Genomic DNA, 25,336 nt, shown 5'->3' with positions numbered 1-25,336 from the left:
GTGTCAGAGAGATAGAGAGAAGTAATCATGGAGGATTTGTAACAAATGCATGCCACCCACACACACACACAAACAGTGGCTCCCTCCCTGCAACAAACACCAAACTCACATCAAGTCATTGCAGTCAACAACAAAGGTAAGTTGTGGTCGGTTTGTCAGTAGAGGGAATGAGCCATTCAGTATTCTCCACACATACTCAGCTGAGACATGTAGCTACTAAAACAGCTAATAACAACAACACAGCTGTTTAATGTGTTGTTGGCAGTGTTAAGAAAGACATAGGACACGTTCAATAGGCAAACAGTCTGGAATGTTGCAGATAGAAACGTCATGAATAGAACTGACAAGATTGCTTATTCTACATGTCAGATAGGCATGTTTGTTCTACTCAATATATCTGAATGTTCCACAATGTTGTGCAATGGTGAACGTGACCCTGGTTTACAGCCAAGAAAGGAAAGGGTATTCCCTTAAGCATTTCTCTGCACACGCAAGAGCACACACAGAGAGGAAGTCAGTTCACACAGCTAAAAGTTTAAGATGCTATCTGCAACAAGACATTTATTTTTCCATGAAGTCATCAAAGCCACAGTCTGTGCAACAAAGGACTGCTGTTTCACTCTGACAACACAGTGGCTCTCCTCTATGGCTTAACGACACAAGCCACCATGCAAATGAACGGCAGGCCATAGACTCAGAAGGAAAGTAGTAATGGTGTTGACAGCTGCCAAATTAAATACAACACAAATTAAAGAGCACCAGGTCTACATTCTAGATTAGGGCTTTAACTGGGGGGATTAAATCCAATAAACTCATGGAACAAAAGAAGTTAAACATTATGGTGCTGCAGCATCAACACCTTGTAGCCTACAAAAACCCCTTGTGCACATTGAGCGATGGCCCTGGAATTTTGCATGCAGATCTCACACACACGTATAGCTGTCTCTCAGAAGTAGAATAAGAGAGTTTCCTAATTTGATCAAATGTTCTCATTGCCATTATGGCACTAACTATGTGGGTGTGCTGTGTTAAGCATGTCGTTTTGGCCTCCCCTGTCCCTCCAAATGGGGGTGTCATAGTGGAATACAGAATTATCACCCAAAATATCACCTATTGCCACTCTCTTCCCCTTGATACAGTAGCCTAACATAACATAAAACCCAAATTGAAACTGTTACAGTATTACACAATAATATTCTTAATATGTTGTCGTTAATGAACGTGATATGATTATTAAACCCCAAAGCCTCCCCATAAATGCAATGCAAAACAGATGTGATATACTTCCTGCCTCAATACAGGCGTTAGATTAATAGCATATCCTATTAATAATCTGGTTCATGTTTTTACACATAGTCCGTAACCGTGATGAAAAGCGTTCGGGTTCAGTGACTCGATCGTGCGTCCTTCCCACGCACACACACACACAACTTTGTGCAGAGCGAGAAACGCAATATAGCTCGGTAAAGTACGACAAAGGACTTCAAAATAGCGGCGAGTAGCCTCACACACAAGACCAGTCTAAATATGTAGGCTGGAAGGAACAATTGCAGGCTGTAGAAGACTGATATTCGTGTTTTCAACCTGTGCGTTTTACAGTAAGGCGCGGGGAAATAGTTTCACCAATTTCCCTAAACTGGGCAATGATACCCATGCCCGTGATCGAATTGCATTCAACACTCACGCAGGTAAACTGAATAACAGTGAAAATACAACATCATAAACAATGTTTGCTACTCACCGTTAGATCCATATTTTTCTAAATTGGATTTCACTTGTTCAAGGGTGAGTCCAGTGTTTTCATTCACACTAAAGTTTTCTAAAACTTCAGATGCGGATTTAGTGTGCGCGTTATCCATCTCGGAGGGAGAACTGACTAGCTAAACAATTAAATTAAAAGTCATGTAGTTAAATATATAACATATATTAAGACAATAAAGGACTAATAAACAACAGTAGTTTTCTAACGATATGCCTTGCGTTCAGACTGCCAAGCGGAGGTGGATCTGCCTGCGTAGACGGTCACCTGCCTCCTCTTCTGCGAGCCGACGATTTGATTCCGGATTCCTGTTCGCGACGCTGCTATTTCCCAATAAATACAATTGCAGTCCGCGCTTCATCAAAATCAGAAGGTGTGCTGTGTTGGTACTGCCTCTTCCATGAGTGAGCGTGTTTGAGCACTCCCTTGCGTTCCTATTGGTTGTCATTACCTGAGTGGAGAACGTTGCTCAACTCCCACATCCTCTACAATACATCCTTTTGGTAAGCCAAATATGGAAGCCCTTGTCATCTTGGTTTATTGGTTTATATATCATATGCACTGCATATGAAAAGTCACAGGAGGTAATACTATATCATTCTCAAGTTACATATGTTTCATATATGTCATTAGTTAATGCTTTAAACCGAGGTTATGGATCTCTTCCCCTTTGGCACAAGAGTAGGCAGGCCTACGTGCGTCATCTTCATGCTGGTACTTAAATAATCGCAAACACACTAACATGAAATGAATCTTTACTTTTCTTGTACATCTCGGAATAGCGGTGGCCTACATCTCTCTAAATAGTTTGCCAATTGAGTGTAATCAAATGTTGCCTGATCTAATACTACCAATACCACGCAACTCCTACACAGCACTTAATGTCACACTCTGAGGTAGCTAAGTAGGTGAGTTTAGTGTTCTTGAAAGGCCTGCACCTGAGTCATCCTTCAATCATTCTGACCCTTTCTCAGTTCTGACCACCACTTACTGATGTAGTGAAACTGTTCATTGCAGACGTTGTGGTAGGAGTTACCGACACAAGGAAGGGGAAGGTGTAGGTCCAAGTTGTATCCACTTATGTAAGACTCATCAATGTGACGTTACTGCAGTTCGATCTACTTATCCCTGGCTATGCAGAAGATGAGAAGGCCCAGTACTGTACTGTAGTATAGGTTTCAGGCAGTAGGCAGTGGGCTGGGAGGACTACTTTTGGAGTGAGAGGTATAAAGGGAACAAGGTGCTCTAGTTATGTCCTGTCTCACAGCTGGGCTCCTCTATCTCTCACAGCTCAACTTATTTATAACTTAAAGCGCTTACATAACTTTCAGAACTATACGGTATAGATAAACTCTGAAAAACAGGCCTCCCACTAGAAGTGGGGAGCTATGGTGGACACCCTATACTTCCAATGGGGCCAAGATGACTAAATGAAAAGCAAGTCATACATCCCTCGCACTGAATCAGGTCAAAGCCAGGTTTGGGCCCCAGGTCTGACTCCCTCTCTGGGTGATGATGTGCCAATTAGACTTCACCTCACTGCAGCCATGCCACCCACAGTCAGACACCCATGCAGTGGATGCGACTGATAGATACAGTGATCACAGTTCAAGGCACCTCTTACTCACCCTCCCACTCACAGACAGACTCAAACTCTCCTGCAAACATTTTCATCTGATTCTGAAGTCAGTAATAGATGCACATGCTCTTGACATACCAGCACATAAACAACCGACATTGTTTGAATTGTATTTGTGATTGTGTCTGTGGTTGTCTTAATGTGCAACATGAAAGCCATGTGTGAAACAAAAGAGAGCACTTCTGGCTCCACACATTTTTAAGGAACCCCTTGGATTCCAAAGTTCTTACGCAAGGGAAATCCTCCCCTTCTCTGTCCTCTCTCTCTCTCTCTCTTTCTCTCTCTCTCTCTCTCTCTCTCTCTCTCTCTCTCTCTCTCTCTCTCCTCTCTCTCCACACAATGGCTGCCTATCCTAGCCACCACTCCAGTCACACAACATTTTCCATACAGCTCTGTCTGTCTGTAAGCCCTCCAGCAGCATTTGCCTTCTTTTTTAGTCACAGCCTGCATTTGCATTATGGAAATAAGCAGTGCCCATCCATGCGTGAAGAGATATTTACCTCCCTCTTGCATCCCTGTGTGGTATGCCACACGACTACCTTGTTCAGAGTGAGTCTCTCCGGAATGGATGTCTGTAAAAGGTCTTGTGCAGCCTGTCTTTGTACTTATATGGGCATCTTTTCTTACAACTTATTTGGATGCCTTCCATATTTATATCCACAGTTCAGTTTCGTCTCTGGTGCATGTGCATTTGGAATAGATGTTTGTGTGCTTGAATAGTCACTTCGTGATAACGTCAAATACAGTAGATGTCCCTTACAGTTTCTTAGAACCTCAGTCCCTCAGTTGTTTTAATCGTGACAGTGTGTTCCCTGACAGATCCACAGTGTTCTGTGTAAGGACTGACGGCTGCTGCTGCCATTGACTTTCAATCAAGGAGACTTGAAGTGAGACTCAACCACAGTCTGCACTCTGCAGCAGCTGCACCTGACAAGCACACTGAGCAGCAAGTTAGCACCCCCGTCCCCACCCGCCTCCCTCCCCTTAATAGGTCTCCCCCTCCTCTCTCAAAGCTTTCCCCCCTCCCTCCCTTCCTGCACGGAGCTCTCAGGGACTGTTTGTGACGCAGTCTTCAATTCACAGGGTACCACGGAGGAATTCCACTCTGCCTCACAGCCCTATGAATAGGAATGTTTCATCTAGAAGCAGGGGGGCTCATTTCTACTGCATCTTAATACCAGGTTATGTATAATTTACAACTAAACCCCATATACCCTCTTCAACCTGCCAATAATGGTTTAGTCCAATAGCATCTCATTGATAGCAGTGTGTGCTCCGATTGGGCAAAGATGACATCATCTTTATTCATAAACAAAGATAAGAAAACTGAGGGGGACACAGAGAGATGGAAAGATGGAGAGAGAAAAGAGGGAGGGAGAGAGAGATGAGCTATAAATCTATAAATAACCGATTGCACAAAAACTTTCATTTTCTCTACTCCATTGGTTTTGATTTATCTTGATATACTGTATCTCTGTGTGATGGGATCAAATATCGGGCCTTTTGACCGGGCAGTTTTTCTGCACTGCCTTCCTATACTCAATTTCACTTTCAGTTCCCTCTACGTCAACACTTCAAATCAAAACTGCCCCGTCCTCCTGTCTGCCCAGTCCAAGCACGACTCCATTTGTCACCTAATCATTTTTTGGTGAGGATGAGTCATCACTGCGACGCCTGGCCAATCTCAGACTGTCACTCAGTCATTAATGGAATCAAACACTGTAAAGGAGGCAATTACACCATCCAGATGATGATGTCTGTTAAATGGCACTTGTGTGTGTGTGTGTGTGTGTGTGTGTGTGTGTGTCTGTCTGTCTGTGAGGGCTGTGTGACTTGATGTCCCAGACAAATTGATAGGAGGACCTTGTAAATACAGAAGACAGATGGAGAAAAACTAGCTGAATCATTCCTGGATGATGAACCATAGAGATAGACAGATAGTTTTATCTCCATGGGAGGAACAGCCAGGCTCACATCACTCATCATTCACACAGGCTATCATTTAATAAATATCCCCACATTTCTAGATCACATTGTCTTTAATCTTTCTTTTTCTTCCAAAAGGTATGTCATGTTGTCATCTCTTTTGCAAGCAATCTTGGAAAAAATCCGTTGAGGAATCCCGCTCCTACATTATTTGCCTACTGTTGCCATCTGCATCTGTCTATAGTTCTGAATATAGTTCATCGTTAACTTTTCTTGTCAAAGTTTGAGACGTTATAAAGAAAAGTTAATTGTTTATTGCCCCTATTAAGAAGTTGCCACCACACACATTAATCAAGGTGGACAGAAACTCTATCATTCCACACAAACACAAACTGCACCAAACCCCTGTGTCCCTCAGTGCCTGATGAGAACTCTGTTCTATTATCTCCCCACAGGCAAATCAGTGGGCTACTATCACAGCATCCTGCACCATTCTAATGCACCTCACATACACTCATGTTCCCTATTCAATAGAGGTCACATATAAATAACACACACACATGCACGCACACACACAATGAGCCAGAACCACACACAATTTCAATGTCAAGGACCAAGACCATGATGAAGGAGAGCGCTTATTTTCGAACTGGGATCAATGATTTCCAAATGCAGGGTCTGTGCTGCTAGACCTGCACATTGGTCAGATCAGGGTGAAGTTTCAATTTTTTTTGTCAGCTAGTTCTTTTTTTATAATGTATGTATGCTCCACAGAGAGCTAATCGAGAAAGAAAAGCATACAGCAAGGAAGACAGTGAGAAGAAAGATGACTTGAAAAGAACAGAGGGACAGAGAAGGAGGACTAAAGAAGACTTGGATGAAAACAGAGAGGACTAGAGAGAGAGAGAGAGAAGAGACTTTAAGGTGATGCCAGTGACAGGCAGACCCAGGCTGACAGACACCTGGGTGCTGTGTTAAAACAGGGCTGGAGTAAAGATTGATTCACAGAAACATCCATTCTTGATTTACAATAGACAGTCAGTAGGCTCAGGCAGCATCACGTGGTTTTATTCACAGCACAGCCCTCTCTGAGGAGGATAATACCAGACTGGGTTATTACTGAGCCCATGTGTGTTTGTCTATGGCTTCACTTCAAACACTGCCCTCAATCCTTCTTCACAGACTGCTCTTTGATGTTCCTATTCTTTTACCAGAGAGTTCTTCCAGAATGCAGATCGGCCCAATCGTACAAACAAATCAAGACATAGCTTTCATTACAAACTTGGGTCAAAACTAAATTATGATTGATGAAGAGAATCCTGAGACACAGGTTCCTGTGAACCTCTGGTCCTCTCACCCCCTCACCTCTCTTTTACCCAGTGGTATAGTCCTAGAACACGGCAGGCTGCAGGTCTTCTCTTCCAGACCAATTACTGTGAGCATGACAAGCTGCCAACATGATGGGCAGCCCAGACCCCAGAATTGACAGATCTACACTGCTGCCGTCTCACAGCATTTACTTTGCTTGCACTGCTGCAGTACCTACCCCCTGCCAAAATAGAGGGGGCTTTTCTGGGATATAACATAACACATAACTTGATGACTGCTGGGTTGCTTTGCAGATCCAAGTATTCAACATTCTCTGTCTCTGTGGAAGATCATTTCTATAGACATATCAGTCAGAATATCAGTCTATATCAGTAGCCTTTTCAGAGAAAAAAAAACGTTATTTAATTTGTATTCTAATAGGCCTAGAGATTTCTCCTATGCATATATGAGCTTCATTCAGATGGAAATCAATGTTTTTCAATGTAAGGTAATCCACCATTTTGGCTGTGGATTGGTAAGGGAAATGTACAGATGATTGCATAGGGGTGAAAGGCATGGAACAAAGTAGTAATTTCCTGTCATATTAAAACAAATAAGGAGTTGATCCTGTAAGGCTGTAGGAGCTTAGCAGTGGACCCTCATAACTAATCCACTCATGTTCCAAGCCTGAGGAGTCACACACACACACACACATGCATGCACACACATACATACACTGAGGAGGGGATAGACACACACACACACACACACACATAATACAGACACACACACAGAGGAGGTGAACGACAGAGCCATTAAAGATGATCAAATGTTGAGTCGCTCATTTCCCAGGAGGCTTTGAGCTAATTATCCAATGAAAATGCTGGTTGGCATCAACAACAACACACACACACACACAATAACATCAACACACACAAAGAGCGAGGAAAACAGTCAAAGGAAAGGATTCAGAGCTGTGTGTGTGTGCAGGTGCTTTAGACAGCAGACCCTTGAGCAGAGGGACAGACTAGCTGTCTGTGACAGAGCATTAGGCAGAAATCTGCCTTCCACATGTGCTGTCACCCTGTTGACTAGACTCGTCTTGTTTTGGTTTTACACATACAGGTAACTGACAAAATAAAGGAAACACTTGAGTAAATGAGGGAAACAAAGTACATTGAAAGCAAGTGCTTCCACACAGGTGTGGTTCCTAAGTTAATTAAGCAATTAACATCCAATCATGCTTAGGGTCATGTATAAAAATGCCCAGTTACCCATTATTTTGGCTACAATGGCTAGAAGAGATCTCAGTGACTTAGGAGGGGTCTCTCAGGAGCATATTGTGTGTGTGTGTGTGTGTCACCAGATCTCAATCCAATTGAACACTTATGGGAGATTCTGGAGCGGCGCCTGAGACAGCGTTTTCCACCACCCATCAACAAAATACCAAATGATGGAATTTCTTGTGGATGAATGGTGTCATATCCCTGCAACAGAGTTCCAGACACTTGTAGAATCTACACTGCTCAAAAAAATAAAGGGAACACTAAAATAACACATCCTAGATCTGAATGAATGAAATATTCTTATTAAATACTTTTTTCTTTACATAGTTGAATGTGCTGACAACAAAATCACACAAAAATGATCAATGGAAATCAAATTTATCAACCCATGGAGGTCTGGATTTGGAGTCACACTCAAAATTAAAGTGGAAAACCACACTACAGGCTGATCCAACTTTGATGTAATGTCCTTAAAACAAGTGAAAATGAGGCTCAGTAGTGTGTCTGGCCTCCACGTGCCTGTATGACCTCCCTACAACGCCTGGGCATGCTCCTGATGAGGTGGCGGATGGTCTCCTGAGGGATCTCCTCCCAGACCTGGACTAAAGCATCCGCCAACTCCTGGACAGTGTGGTGTGGCGTTGGTGGATGGAGAGAGACATGATGTCCCAGATGTGCTCAATTGGATTCAGGTCTGGGGAACGGGCGGGCCAGTCCATAGCATCAATGCCTTCCTCTTGCAGGAACTGCTGACACACTCCAGCCACATGAGGTCTAGCATTGTCTTGCATTAGGAGGAACCCAGGGCCAACCGCACCAGCATATCGTCTCACAAGGGGTCTGAGGATCTCATCTCGGTACCTAATGGCAGTCAGGCTACCTCTGGCGAGCACATGGAGGGCTGTGCGGCCCCCCAAAGAAATGCCACCCCACACCATGACTGACCCACCGCCAAACCGGTCATGCTGGAGGATGTTGCAGGCAGCAGAACGTTCTCCATGGCGTCTCCAGACTCTGTCACGTCTGTCACATGTGCTCATGTGCTCAGTGTGAACCTGCTTTCATCTGTGAAGAGCACAGGGCGCCAGTGGCGAATTTGCCAATCTTGGTGTTCTCTGGCAAATGCCAAACGTCCTGCACGGTGTTGGGCTGTAAGCACAACACCCACCTGTGGACGTCGGGCCCTCATACCACCCTCATGGAGTCTGTTTCTGACCGTTTGAGCAGACACATGCACATTTGTGGCCTGCTGGAGGTCATTTTGCAGGGCTCTGGCAGTGCTCCTCCTTGCACAAAGGCGGAGGTAGCGGTCCTGCTGCTGGGTTGTTGCCCTCCTACGGCCTCCTCCACGTCTCCTGATGTACTGGCCTGTCTCCTGGTAGCACCTCCATGCTCTGGACACTACGCTGACAGACACAGCAAACCTTCTTGCCACAGCTCGCATTGATGTGCCATCCTGGATGAGCTGCACTACCTGAGCCACTTGTGTGGGTTGTAGACTCCGTCTCATGCTACCACTAGAGTGAAAGCACCGCCAGCATTCAAAAGTGACCAAAACATCAGCCAGGAAGCATAGGAACTAAGAAGTGGTCTGTGGTCACCACCTGCAGAACCACTCCTTTATTGGGGCTGTCTTGCTAATTGCCTATAATTTCCACCTGTTGTCTATTCCATTTGCACAACAGCATGTGAAATTTATTGCCAATCAGTGTTGCTTCCTAAGTGAACAGTTTGATTTCACTGAAGTGTGATTGACTTGGAGTTACATTGTGTTGTTTAAGTGTTCCCTTTATTTTTTTGAGCAGTGTACATGCCAAGGCGCACTGAAGCTGTTCAGGTGGCTTGTGGCAGCCCAAGGCCCTCTTAAGACACTTTGTTGGTGTTTCCTTTATTTTGGCAGTTACCTGGACACAAACTTGGGGCGGCAGGTAGCCTAGTGGTTAGAGCATTGGGCCAGTTACCGAAAGGTTGCTAGATCAAATCCCTGAGCTGACAGGGTAAAAATGTAATTCTGCCACTGAACAAGGCAGTTAACCCACTGTTCCTAGGCCGTCATTGTAAATAAGAATTTGTTATTAACTGACTTGCCTAGTTAAGAAAAAAAAAGAGGTAAACAAGAACCTGCATTGCTGTCACTGATTGGTAATTGGAGCTGTCATTCAATCAGTGACCTGAGGAGATGGGTCGTTAATGACAATGCGCATCAAACCTTTTTAGCAAATTGCTTTATTCGAAAAACTAAACTGGATCAATAACCTTTTGATTACATCTCTGATTATGTGTCCAGGAGCATAATTGTGAGAGGTATTTTTTTTCAATGTTGAAATGTTATCGTGACAAGCCCGTATTAGGCAAGGTGATGTTTGTTATTGCCACCTCATTGATACCGATTAATTATTGACACAATTTAAAATACTTCATAAAATGTTTGGTTTTCCATGAGAATTGAATGGCAATGACCCACCCATATTACATGGTACTCTGTCTGTTTAACAGGTTAGCTTACTCATGAAGAAATCCATTCCATCGACCTCCTAGCACACATCATCATTTACCATTGACCAGTCGAATAGTGTGTGCCATTTTCCCCTCTCACTGAATTAAGTGTCCCTCCTCTTTAATGCTCAGAGAAAAGCAGGCTGAGAAACGTAGTGGCGTTTCTTTCTTTCTGGTCCTGTTGGGGGAGGTTCTCTTCTGCACTGTTCAACCAATCCGGTAAATGTGGAGGAGTTAAGATGGAGTGTCGCCTTGTTATCATCCAAAAATGTTAGTCCAGTCACAGATCTCTTTCAATTTCCCCTGAAAACCAGATGCATCCGGTCTTAACCACCCCGCTGAGGGTGCAGAAGGACTTGACAGAGCTTGGCTCCCTGGTGAATAGAGAAGGTTGCACCAGATGGAATGGACAGAGGTGGTTAACGGGATTGTAGTGCTGCCGGAACGCAGGGCAGCGGCGCTCCCTCACTTTTTTCAATTTGAGAATACACAGAGCTGGTCAAACTAATTCTGGAAGATGTATTCTAATAAATTAGAATACAGTACCCAGTCCAGAGCGTCCGGCGACAGTACCCAGTCCAGAGCGTCCGGCGACAGTACCCAGTCCAGAGCGTCCGGCGACAGTACCCAGTCCAGAGCGCCCGGCGACAGTACCCAGTCCAGAGCGTCCGGCGACAGTACCCAGTCCGGAACCTCCAACGACGGGCCACAGTCCGGAACCTCCAACGATGGGCCACAGTCCGGAACCTCCAACGACGGGCCACAGTCCGGAACCACCAACGACGGGCCACAGTCCGGAACCTCCAACGACGGGCCACAGTCCGGAACCTCCAACGGCGGGCCACAGTCCGGAGCTTCCAGAGACGATCTCCAGTCCGGAGCCTCCAGCGACGACCCCCAGTCCGGAGCCCCCGGTGACGATCCCCAGTCCGGAGCCCCCGGCGACGATCCCCAGTCCGGAGCCTCCAGCGACGATCCGCAGTCCGGAGCCGCCGGCGAAGGTCCCCAGCCCAGGTCTCCGTGCTGTCTCCAGTTGGTAGGATATACGTACGTGATCGTAATTTGTCTATTTTATTATCCATTGATTGTATGTAGGCTAATAGGACCAATGGTACAAGGAGATTACCCACTCGCCGTCGGATCATTACAAGGCACCCAGTCCTTCGTCCCTGATATCTCTGTCTCTTTCTCCTGCGAATGACGGGGATGTGGGCCTTGTCGTGCATCTGAAGTAAATCCTTCCCGTCCGACTCGTTAAATAAAAAGTATTCCATCAGTATGGGGTGAGTAATCGCTGTCCTGATATCTAGAAGCTCTTTTCGGTCATAAGACACGGTGGCAGAAACATTATGCACAAAATAAGTTACAAATAACACACAATATCACAATTGGTTAGGGGATCGTAAAACGGCAGCCGTTTTACACGCAACACGATGGGCAAGAAAAGGTTGAATACCTTGGCCATGCTGTCAATCCAGCATGACTTCAGTGAGTTCAAGACATATGGGAACTCCGACTGTGAAAATATGTTTTGAATGGTTATCCAACTCGGAATTCCAAGTAGGGAACTTAGGCCTCTTTCTAAGAGCTCCGACCTGAAGATCACTGACGTCATGATTCTTAGTTTTTTTCAGAGTTCCCAGTCTTCAAAACACCAAAGATCCAGAGAATGCCAGACTTTGATGACAAAGTCTTGTGACATAATTTGCCCACAAGAAGAAGTGCCGTGCCACCTCCCTGTTCAAGTGGGCACAGCACAACGGTGAGTCCAAATATGTCTCGAATGCTGCTGCATAAATTATGTAATATGCCAGGGAGATAGGATTACCTTCATAGCTACAGTGTATGTTGTGTAGTAAGCTGTTAGTAGTCCATGTGCCCCACCCTAATACTTTGTTGCCTTTCCCCCTCATAACTTAGCCTACTATTCTAACCTGGTGGTGCACATGTTGCCTATAGCCTGTTTTAGAGAAATGTCATCATCGAATATTGTAAGAGCTTTCATTGTCTGCTTATATGCACCTTTTATTTATCCTATTGTGTACAGGGAGAATACTGTAAGAATGGTCCATGTTCTGAATACTGTCACTGTACATTTCAAAAGTGCTGAACAAATGGTTATATTGACTACAAATGTCTTAGCTTGCTCATTAATGTCTTAATCGAAATTACAGATTGCCTCTCATCCGCTCATCATTCCCTTATTGTAACACTTGTCGTCTGGAGGAGAAGAAGAGGACCAAGGTGCAGCGTTGTAAGTGTTCATATTCTTTAATTAAAATACGTAACACTAAACCAAAACAACAAACACGACAAACTAACAGTCCAGAAAGGTGAAACAAACACTAAACCGGAAACAACCACCCACAAACACAGGTGGGAACAGGCTACCTAAATATGATTCTCAATCAGAGACAATGATAGACAGCTGCCTCTGATTGAGAACCATATCAGGCCAAACACACAGAAATACAACACAAGGACAACATAGAACACCAGACATAGAATGCCCACCCAAACTCACGCCCTGACCAACCAAAACAGAGACATAAAAAGGATCTCTACGGTCAGGACATGACATTTATGCCATAGTTTGTACATCTCAATTGTCAGAAGAAACCACATGTGTTTAATAAAGTCAGCCATGTCAGCTATGTTTTTAAAAAGGCAGCAAATGGGGCTGAATTAACTGTTTCGCTGCCAGACAAGGCTCCGCTGATAGCCAGGTGTAGTGGTGGTAAGGATTCACTCCATGGTGCTGAAAACATAACTCTGCTGTTGGGACAGCTTTATGTACAGTAGGCCCAGTGGCGCTTCTAGACCATTTCAACTGGGGGGCCAGTTGTACTGTTAGAGGGGCCAGTTACATTAGACGTTATTGTTGTCATATCGTTTTCTTCACATTAGCAGGCAAAATACCATGTTCATAATCATCATCGTTGCCACTGTCTAATAACGGATGTAAAAAAGGAACGATAGCAAAAATTTGTCATGTAAAAATTACTTCATACTCCACATTTAGGGGGGCCACAAGGGGGTCCAAATTTGTTGTCACAGGGGCACTGCCCCCCCCCCCCCCCCCCCCTCCCCCCACCACCACTGAGTAGGCCCTAAACGTTTGTGGGCACAGTTTGTCAGCGTTATAGTGCAATTAATGTATTGTTTAGTGTTGTGGCTTTGCTGGCATGCATAAAAATTTAAAGAAAGTCTGCCCCACCAAGATTTACATGCTAAAATCGCCACCGTCTGTGAGGGCATTAATGCCTCACACAGCAGCACATGAGGAGGCGGATGGGTAAACTAATATTTTTGAATACGTTTGTTTTTGTGTATGGAGCACTTCCTCTTTTTGAACCCATAGAGACAGACTTCCCCTCTGTCTAAAGGAGCTGTTGCTTATCAACAGCACTACAGGGAATCATACTGTACTCCTGTGTTGTACACTTTAAGGAGTATTTATTCACGTTCACCTAGCCAATTGCAGTACAGTGCAAAACTGCTCTCCCAGAGGACATATAGTAGGCCTATTTCTTGTGTGATTGGATCTGTTCAAGCACCCCAGAGGTGTTTGTTATAACACAGCTATGGGAGGGTTGGGTACTGTCACGCTAAGTTGTACAGGCAGTCGACCGTAGAGGCAACAACGGAAAGAGGAGGAGACTCTCTAAAGCAGCTGTCATACTCATCTTGAGATGTGTGAGTTTCAACCAGAAAGTGAAACAGGTGAATATACTGTAGGTAAGGTCAGAGACATACACAGAGTATACAACTGATGTGCTCTTTCAATGACACTGACCAGGTGAAAGCTGTGATCCCTTATTGATGTCACTTGTTAAATTCACTTCAATAATGTAGTTGAAGGGGAGGAGACAGGTTAAAGCAGGATTTTTGAGCCTTGAGACATGGATTGTGAATGTGTGCCATTGAGGGTGAATGGGCAAGACAAAACATTGAATTGCCTTTGAACGGAGTATGGTAGTAGGTGCCAGGCGCACCGGTTTGTGTCAGGAACTGCAACGCGGCTGGGATTTTCACACTCAACAGTTTCCTGTGTGTATCAATTATGGTCCACCATCCAAAGAACATCCCTGTGAAACGCTTTAGACACCTTGTAGAATCCCCATGCCCTGACGAATTGAGGCTGATCTGAGGGCAAAAGGAGGTGCAACTCAATATCAGGAAGGTGTTCTTAAAGGTGAATAGGGGGGAGAAATAGGGAAGATGAATAAGGGGGCTCTTAAGTTTTCAACTCGTACCTGAACAATGTTCTTCAAAGAAAGCCGTTAAGCTTGGAAACATCTTCATGTTCACTTGATGGTCTTCAAACAGCAGTGTTACCTTGCAGCAAGTATCAATAGCAACAGTAGATAGCAGGGTAGGGGTGGAGGGGTTCCGCTTGAGAGATGCACAATAAGCATAGCCTGTGTTTTTTTTCATCCAGCGGTCATTTCTGTCTTCAGATTGGGGAATTAAAAATATATATATATATATATATTTCACCTTTATTTAACAAGGTAGGCTAGTTGAGAACAAGTTCTCATTTGCAACTGTGACCTGGCCAAGATGAAGCATAGCAATTCGACACATACAACAACACAGAGTTACACATGGAATAAACAAAACATACAGTCAATAATACAGTAGAACAAAAGTAAACAAAAAGTCTATATACAGTGAGTGCAAATGAGGTAAGATAAGGGAGTTAAGGCAATAAATAGGCCATGGTGGCGAACCATAGCACTTGGTACAATAGAAAGTTAACAAACCCAACAATAAAAACCACATCAGTGATTCTTTCTTTTCTATTATATTCTAACAGCGTGAGTATCGTCTTAGGGAATAGGGTATCATTTGGGACGCAGCCCTGATGTCTGGGGGATCAAGAAGAAAACAACAGCCTCTGGCCAGACCTCTCAGGGAGGGAGGGATGTTTTGAAGAAACAGAAATGAACACAGGCTGCAAAAGAACACCCTGTGATGTGGGAGTGATAGGGGGACCCTTTCTGGTGCCTGAGTCTGTCTGAACACAGCAGAGCAGCAGAGCACACCCACTCAGACCTGAAGTCAACATCATCTCTGCATGGTTATGTCTGGGTCAAAACACCCCAAAGAAAGACCTGAATGCAAGAGTTATGTCTGAAAACCAGGCAACTGCCCTTTCTGTCTCTGCCTTTCTCTACATCTTGTAGCTGAGAGAAAGTTTTTTGAAAGGAAATTCAAGAGGTCATTTCTATTCTGAAATCCAGCCTATTCTGTCTCTGAGATTGATGGTTCTGCTACTGCCTTATCATGCTGTAGTGTTTGACTGTCTGATTTCTTATGTCCTGCTTGTGATGGTTTCTCTGTACTTTGATATTATTTATTAGGATCTCCATTAGCTGACATGTAGCAAAAAATACATTACAGACAAAATACTTTACAATTTACATACACTTTGGACAGATGCCATACACCACACAGAGCCAGAGAGTGAACAGGAGAGGGAGAAAGAGAGACAGAGAGAGAGCACTATTTACTTTGAGAGAGAGAGAGAGAGAGAGAGAGAGCACTATGTGACACAGGACTAATAATAAGTTATAATGATCATATACAGTACCAGTCAAAAGTTTGGACACACCTACTCATTCAAGAGTTTTTCTTTATTTTTACTATTTTCTACACAATTCGACCATGAATCCCTGAATCACGCAGTCTCCTTCTGAATACCAACCCTACCTTGTCACAACATAACTGATTGGCTAAAACGCATTAAGAAGGAAAGAAATTCCACAAATTAAGCATTCCAGGTGACTACCTTGTGAAGCTGGTTGAGAGAATGCCAAGAGTGTGCAGAGCTGTCATCAAGACAAAGGGTGGCTACTTTGAAGAATCTCAAATATAAATATATTTTGATTTGTTTAAAACTTTTTTGGTTACTACATGATTCCATTTGTGTTATTTCATAGTTTTGCTGCATTCACTATTATTATACAATGTAGAAAATAGTAAAAATAAAGAAAAACCCTTGAATGAGTAGGTGTGTCCAAACTTTTGACTGGTACTGTATATTCTTTGTTGCCTGCCGGCAAGGGTAATTAGGTAAGTTGTACTGTAAACAAAGTAAAGTAGAATTAGTCCTTATTTGTGGGGATACAGAGCCTTTAGAACAATCTCTCAAGCTTTTATACATCTGATGCTTCACCTCTTTCCTGCTAAAGTTCATATAATGTAACCTGTGAATATACTGGATGAAGGAACCGGGGATTGTATCATGAGAGAGGGAAAATAAATATTGATGACGGAAGTCAGAGATGAGATCAGCAGATGTGGATTCTTAAGAGAGCATTCAGTTGTCTTCTGGGATGTGTCACGACACACTGTTTCTAGTCCTTAGGTCTGTTTTTAGTTCCACGGCTGCTTTGGGTCTGGATTCAATCCGTATCGCAGAAGATCCACGTAAAGATGTAAAAGTAATTTCCTATTGAGCCGACATATGCAGTGTTCACCATGAATGCAGTAGCCTGTTTGTACCTGGTCCCAGATCTGTTTGTGCTGTCTTGCCAACTCATATATATGAAAAGATTATACTATAGGAGTTGGCAAAACAGTACAAACAGATCTGAGAGCAGGTTATGTCCGGACCGGTGCCCCCTTCATCCTTGTGTCATAAACACCTAGGGATCTCCATCTAGACTAAAGAGATCAGTGTTAAGGAGTGTAGTACAGTCTGACGTTAATTCATGTTTGTGTCAGAAAGCAGGCATGGTTCTGAATGGGCTCCAGTCTCACCATCATTGACATAGTGTGTATGTTAGGGAGAGGACAAGTAAAATAAACACCTCTGTACCCGAGCAATGCACCAACCCTCTGTCATACAGTACCATTAGTGCACTCTGTTCCCCTGCCAGACAACAGCTTACTGGTGTAAGAAACCCTTGCACTGCACTTGAGAGGGCAATTGTTGAAACCCTTGAGAGATTGTATACAAGAAGAACAGTGGTATGGTCGTTGGTTATGTAAGGATTGTCTTTTCAAAAAATGAAAATGAATGTCTTTTTACAAAATATTGTACATCTAAAAAAACAAGACCAAATGAGGGCATTGAAACAGTCATCTAGTCTACACTCATGAATACAAATAGGACACACACAAAAAGTCACACATCTAACACACACACACACGCACACAACAGATGTAGGATCTTTATTTGAGCCAGTTTGCTACAGCAGGAAAACCATCCTGCCACAAGAGGAAATGTAAATTATTATGCGGACAATAATGAATGGAAATTTCAAAGTGGAATTACAAACTTCGGAAGCCTTTTTAAATCTCAAATTCACCCTGTTACAGGACAACTTGTGGTGTTCAAATTAAGATCATATGTCTGTACAGGAACAGCCCGCATCATGTTTGTGGGTGGGTCCAGATGAGTGAGTAGAGCTGAGATGGGTTTAGGTTTGGCTCACGGCTCTCTGGTAGCACTGTTCGATAGAACAGCTAGACAGGTGTCTCCTCTCCTCACTTCTCTTTGTTTCTCATCTCTTTCTTTTCTATTCTCCTCTCCCAGCTCTAATACAGCTCACACTTACACCCAGAGTTATACAGAATGAGCTCTGTGAGAGAGAGAGGGAATAGAATAGAGAGAAATAGTAATGCTGTCTTTTTGTAGGCACTAACTCCGCAATGGTTCATTGGACAAACCCTATGGGGAAATGAATAGCATTAACTGACTGATATCTCATAGAACAAAATGTATAAGATCTCCTAAGCCTGTGTTAACCTCAGACCCTATTTTAGTCTTTTATCCTAAAAACCTAATCTTTCCCTATTCATTTTCCCCATAGGAATGGCTGAACAAGCCAGAGGAAACTCATTTCCGTTTTTTAGGACTACAAACTGGTGAGCTCTATAACCCTGTGTTGTTTCCTTTATCTCAGCTAGACAGAGATCATCAGACAGTAACTGTCATGAGAGAGTCTGAATGACATTCATAGACACAGTTGAGGGCCTGCATACAGTACCAACACACAGCAGCCCTCAAAGAGAAAGGCTTTATAATACTACAGCTATCTTGTGTCTCTTATTAATGACATTAATTGTGCTTTATTTACGGTACAGTTTGTGGCAGAGCATTGCATTGAACTGTGTATTTATGGAATCGACAGTGCCTTCGGAAAGTATTCAGACCCCTTCCCTTTTTCCACATTTTGTTACGTTACAGCCTTATTCTCAACCTACAAACAATACCCCATAATGACGAATTGAAAACAGGTTTTCAGAAAACTTTGCAAATATATTAAAAATAAAAAACAGAAATACCTTATTTACATAATTGTTCAGCCCCTTTGCTATAACAGGTGGATCCTGTTATCATTAATCATCCTTGAGATGTTTCTACAACTTGATTGGAGTCCACCTGTGGTAAATTCAATTGATTGGACATGATTTGGAAAGGCACACACCTGTCTATATAAGCTCCCACATTTGACAGTGCATGTCAGAGCAAAACCCAAGCCATGAGGCCGAAGGAATTGTCCGTAGAGCTCTGAGACAGGATTGTGTCGAGGCACAGATCTAGGTAAGGGTACCATTGAAGTTCCCCAAGAACAGAGTGGCCTCCATTCTTAAATGGAAGAAGTTTCAGGGGAGAAGGGCCTTGGGAGAAGAACCCGATGGTCACTCTGACAGAGCTCCAGAGTTCCTCTGTGGAGATGGGAGAACCTTCCAGAAGGACAACCATCTCTACAGCACTCCACCAATCAGGCCTTTATGGTAGAGTGGCCAGACTGAAACCACTCCTCAGTAAAGGCAAAAGGCACACAAAGGACTCTCAGACCATAAGAAAAATGATTCTCTGGTCTGATAACACCAAGATTGAACACTTTGGCCTGAATGCCAAACGGCACGTCTGGAGGAAACCTGGCACCATCCCTACGGGGAAGCATGGTAGTGGCAGCATCATGCTGTGGGGATGTTTTTCAGTGGCAGGGACTGGGAGACTAGTCAGGATTGAGGGAAAGATGAACGGAGCAAGGTACAGAGAGATCCTTGATGAAAACCTGCTCCAGTGCGCTCAGGACCTCAGACTGGGGCGAAGGTTCACCTTCCAACAGGACAACGACCCTAAGCACACAGCCAAGACAATGCAGAAGTGGCTTTGGGACAAGTCTCTGAATGTCCTCGAGTTGCCCAGCCAGAACCCGGACTTGAATCCAATTGAACATCTCTGGAGAGACCTGAAAATAGCTGTACAGCGACCCTCCCCATCCAATCTGACAGATCTTGAGAGGTTCTGCAGGGAAGAATGGGAGTAATCGCAGCCAAAGGTGCTTCAACAAAGTACTGAGTACAGTGGCTTGTGAAAGTATTTACCTCTTTAGGATTTTTCCTATTTGGTTGCATTACAACCTGGAATTAAAATAGATTTTTTTGGGAGTTTGTATCATTTGATTTACACAACACTCTGAAGACGCAAAATATTTTTTATTGTGAAACAAACAAGACCAAAAAAACTGAAAACTTGAGTGTGCATAACTATTCACGCCCCCCCCCCCCCCAAAAGTCAATACTTTGTAGAGCCACCTTTTGCATCAATTACAGCTGCAAGTCTCTTGGGGTGTGTGTTTGGAATTTTGTAAATAATAACTAAAACAATTTCTAGATTTAGATAAAACTATAACTAATTGAACTCTGCACGCCTAGTGAAAGATATTTGTGCTGTGGGTTATAAAGTAAGCAAAAAGGGTCGTTAAACTGTGGTTGAACTGACCCAACTTAGCCCTGAGACGTTTAGATAAGACGTTTAGATAAATACTATTATCTAATTTTAATAAGACTGTATCCTGTCTATTTTATGTTAATAAGTATCTTACAAATTCTTATAAATAGACAGATTGATTTTAATTAATGAGTACATTAGAGGAATTATTTAATTCCACTAACAGTATGTCTCTATAAGCTTGGCACATCTAGCTACTGAGATTTTTAGAGCCCATTAGAGCCCATTCTTCAAAGCAAAACTGCTCCAGCTTCTTCAAGTTGGTTGGGTTCTGCTGGTGTACAGCAATCTTTAAGTCATACCACAGATTCTCAATTGGATTGAGGTCTGGGCTTTGACTAGGCCATTCCAAGACATGTAAATGTTTCCCCTTAAACCACTTGAGTGTTGCTTTAGCAGTATGCTTAGGGTCATTGTCCTGCTGGAAGGTGAACCTCTGTCCCAGTCTCAAATCTCTGGAAGACTAAAACACAATTTCCATCCATCATTCCTTCAATTCTGAACAGTTTCCCAATCCCTATGGGGATGGTGTTCTCAGGGTGATGAGAGGTGTTTGGTTTGCGTCAGACATAGCATTTTCCTTGATGGCCAAAAAGCTACATTTTAGTCTCATCTGACCAAAGTACCTTCTTCCATATGTTTGGGGAGTCTCCCACATGCCTTTTGGCAAACACCACAAGGCATACTTTATTCTTTAAGCAATGGATATATTCTGGCCACTCTACCGTGAAGCCCAGCTCTGTGTACGGCTTATAGTGGTCCTATGGACAGATACTCCAATCTCCGCTGTGGAGCTTTGCAGCTCCTTCAGGGTTATCTTTGGTCTCTTTGTTGCCTCTCTGATTAATGCCCCCCTTGCCTGGTCTGTGAGTTTTGCTGCGCGGCCCTCTCTTGGCAGGTTTGTTGTGGTGCCATATTCTTTCCATTTTTTTATAATGAATTTAATGGTGCTCCGTGGGATGTTCAAAGTTTCTGATATTTTTTTATAATCCAACCCTGATCTGTACTTCTCCACAACTTTGTCCCTGACCTGTTTGGAGAGCTCCTTGGTCTTCATGGTGCTGCTTGCTTGGTGGTGCCACTTGCTTAGTGGTGTTGCAGACTCTGGGTCCTTTCAGAACAAGTGTATATATACTGAGATCATGTGAAAGATCATGTGACACTTAGATTGCACACAGGTGGACTTTATTTAACTAATTATGTGACCTCTGAAGGTAATTGGTTGCACCAGATCTTATTTAGGGGCTTCATAGCAGAGGGAGTGAATACATATGCACACACCACTTTTCCGTTTTTGATTTGTTATAATTTTTTTAAACAGGTAAACAGGTCACTTCACTTCACCAATTTGGACTAGTTTGGGTATGTCATTACATGAAATTCAAATAAAAATCTATTTAAATTACAGGTTGTGATGCAACAAAATAGGAAAAACGCCAAGGGGATGAATACTTATGTAAATGTGATATTTCAGTTTTTTATTTTTAATACATTTGCAAAAATGTCTAAAAAACTATTTTTGCTTTGTTATTATGGGATATTGTGTGTAGATTGATGAGGGGGAAAAACAATTGAATCAATTTCAGAATAAGGCTGTAAAGTAACAAAATGTGGAAAAAGTCAAGGGAACTAAATACTTTCCGAATGCACTGTATGTGTATATATGGTAACAGTCTCTTCTCGTGTATTCTACATGGTAAGGGTGGATAGGGACCTTACTGTTTATATTGTAATGCAAAGCACATAAGTATATATTTTGTAAAGAAAATTATACATGTTATGTATGGGAATGGAAGGGACTAGATTATAGATAAAAAGCTACGAACAATGGCACGTTTCTGACATGGTACATCACAACTTTTCAAAACAGCAGAGAGAAAAATTGAATTTGAACATTAGTCTTGGCGAATACAAGTACGTTCGCCAGAGGCGAGCAAGTCGTTTAGGCACACCTAACACAGTCCAAGTGGATATCATGTTCAATACAAGAGCTCAGTCAATTATACAACACAGTCTCACGAGCACAAACCCTCCCTCGCTGCCTATGAGGATGTCTCCCTACACAAACAGGATTCTTTATGGAAAGGCAAACAAAACACAGCATGCAAAGTAGCCTAGCCGCAGATGGCCTACATTACCTGTGCACTTTGGTATCTTTCTGTCACCAGGCTCATATTTGTTGCACACAGATACACACACACACACACACACACACACACACACACACACACACACACACACACACACACACACACACACACACACACACACACACACACACACACACACACACACACACACTCTCACTCACTCACTCACTCACTCACTCACTCCCAGTTGGCAAAATTGTCTGCAATGACTTTATTTTGGTCATAAGGTCATGGTCAGGTTGCAAACAGGTTGTAAAATTATTTTAATATTTATTTCTAGGGTTGTTTTCAATAACCTGAAGCACATATGCACAACATATGCTGCCATGCAGAGGGAGGAATTTGCAGCAATGTTCAAGCAAGGTCTTATCCAATGCCAACAGTTATGCAACAGTTCACGAATGACCAAGAAGAGGAATATGTTCCTGGAATTTCTCCAAAGGCGGTTGGTTGATTGGTTTGTAAAAAGCCAGTCGGAGGGAGGGAGGCTGCTGACAGACTGTTGACATGTTGGCTGGTTCTCTGTTGATGTGTTGAAGAGCAGAGGCTGGTTCTGTGGTTCTAACTGTGATACATGTCTTTTTGCAAAAGCATAAAAAAGTTAGACATAAACTGATACCAGGCTGGCTCTGGAGAGTTATAGAGAGTTGTTGACACTCTCGAGGGGAAGTACAGCAGGAAGTAGTCATGTGTCTGATTAACTGGAGCTCAGTGATACTCAGGGTAGATCTACTCATCAGAGCTCATCAGGGTTCCTGACAGTCCGCTGGTCCCCCACTGAACTGAACATGGTACAGAACAGATATTATGGAGACCACTGAACATAGTACAGGCCAATGCCAGTTATTATACTGCAATTTGACCACTGCATTAACATCCAACTAATCGTTTCTGATCATGAAGCTTTCACATCAGATATTTTTTCAAGTCCAAAGTCCAACGCCCACTGGGTGGCTGGGGTGGTTGTGATCGCTGATGATTAGGTAGGACCATTAGTTGAACTATTGATTGGATCAATGGAAAGACTAAAAAGCAGAAACCCAAGGATCTCGTCCTTTTCCACCACAATGTGGACACACTGAGACACAGACATTATACATGTGATGGATTTGAGTGCTGGCTGGAGGCAATCCCATCTCAGAGAAGTGGATTATGAGACAAATTAATGTTCTCCATCTCTTCATGATGTGTCTCACAGTTATCAAGACACTACCTCCTTCAGGCTCCTTCTGTTGTGTGAAGGCAGGGCCTGTAACTTACAACACACACAAACACACACAGTTGCAAAACCCGCCTAAAATTCCAATCTATCTCCATTATCAAATCATCCTGCCAGAGCCCCTCTTCTAAGCATGGGTCACTACAGACATAAGCTCATTGGTTGTTCATCCAGTCCTCCCTTACACATCCCTCCTTGCTCCATCCCTCCCTCAAAAAACTCTCTAACACATCCCTCCCCCCGTGCATTGTGTCTGGCGGTCATTTCTGGGGTGTTTTGTATTGTTGTTGTTTTACAGTGGCTAGGTGGGTGGGCCTTCCCTCTCTTCTGGAGGGTCCATTATCGATTAGGGGCCAGTGATTCACAGAGCTGCCAGCATCACACAGATAGCACACACACACACACACACACACACACACACACACACACACACACACACACACACACACACACACACACACACACACACACACACACACACACACACACACACACACACAAACATGCATGAGCACACATCCATACTCACACACATTCACACTCACACACACTCACACATACCCACAAGCTATGAGCACATGAACAAATAAAGTCACTGACTCTGTACACACCCACATATATTTACTCCAACACGTTTTCATAACTGCATTTATATGCAAACATAGACAAAGTACAGTAGATGTCTTTCGCTTTATTCAAGCCCCAGGACAGGCTACTGCTCAGGCCAGGATAGCAGCTCACTGCTCTTTCCTTCTCTTCCTTTCTCTTTCCTTCTCTCTTTTTCACTCAGACACACACACACTCACACACACACAGTCATCTGGCAGTAGCCAGAGTGAGGGTTTTGCAGTAACAGTTAGTAATCGTACAGCATGCCTGAGTAGGTTTTTATCCAAGAGTCGGCCAAATGACAGCTTGGGAGAGGAGGACAGACTGTTTACCTACGTGCTGCTGAGATATTTATATACAGTGGGGAGAACAAGTATTTGATACACTGCCGATTTTGCAGGTTTTCCTACTTACAAAGCATGTAGAGGTCTGTAATTTTTATCATATGTACACTTCAACTGTGAGAGACGGAATCTAAAACAAAAATCCAGAAAATCACATTGTATGATTTTTAAGTAATTAATTTGCATTTTATTGCATGACATAAGTATTTGATCACCTACCAACCAGTAAGAATTCCAGCTCTCACAGACCTGTTAGTTTTTCTTTAAGAAGCCCTCCTGTTCTCCACTCATTACCTATATTAACTGCACCTGTTTGAACTCGTTACCTGTATAAAAGACACCTGTCCACACACTCAATCCAACGTCTCCACAATGGCCAAGACCAGAGAGCTGTGTAAGGACATCAGGGTTAAATTGTAGACCTTCACAAGGCTGGGATGGGCTACAGGACAATAGGCAAGCAGCTTGGTGAGAAGGCAACAACTGTTGGCGCAATTATTAGAAAATGGAAGAAGTTCAAGATGACGGTCAATCACCCTCGGTCTGGGGCTCCATGTAAGATCTCACCTCGTGGGGCATCAATGATCATGAGGAAGATGAGGGATCAGCCCAGAACTTGGTCAATGACCTGAAGAGAGCTGGGACCACAGTCTCAAAGAAAACCATTAGTAACACACTACGCCGTCATGGATTAAAATCCTGCAGCTCACTCAAGGTCCCCCTGCTCAAGCCAGCGCATGTCCAGGCCCATCTGAAGTTTGCCAATGACCATCTGGATGATCCAGAGGAGGAATGGGAGAAGGTCATGTGGTCTGATGAGACAAAAATAGAGCTTTTTGGTCT

The 25,336-nt window shown here is 43.4% G+C and overlaps 1 protein-coding gene across 2 annotated transcripts in view; it reads right to left on the bottom strand.

Annotated features, from left to right (window-relative positions):
* The window catches only part of atp2a3 (ATPase sarcoplasmic/endoplasmic reticulum Ca2+ transporting 3), an 85,810-nt gene extending 83,595 nt beyond the window's left edge, over positions 1-2,215 (bottom strand). For both annotated transcript variants that reach the window (XM_055879968.1, XM_055879959.1), the window contains exon 1: positions 1,742-2,215. In XM_055879968.1, coding sequence (XP_055735943.1) covers positions 1,742-1,859 — 118 coding nt within the window. In that variant the 5' untranslated portion in view covers positions 1,860-2,215. The remainder of the gene's footprint in view (positions 1-1,741) is intronic.
* Positions 2,216-25,336: the final 23,121 nt, after the last annotated feature.

The sequence above is a fragment of the Salvelinus fontinalis genome, chromosome 2 (genome assembly GCF_029448725.1).
Source record: "Salvelinus fontinalis isolate EN_2023a chromosome 2, ASM2944872v1, whole genome shotgun sequence".
NCBI lineage: Eukaryota > Metazoa > Chordata > Actinopteri > Salmoniformes > Salmonidae > Salvelinus > Salvelinus fontinalis.
This window is presented reverse-complemented; position numbering and strand designations above follow the sequence as displayed.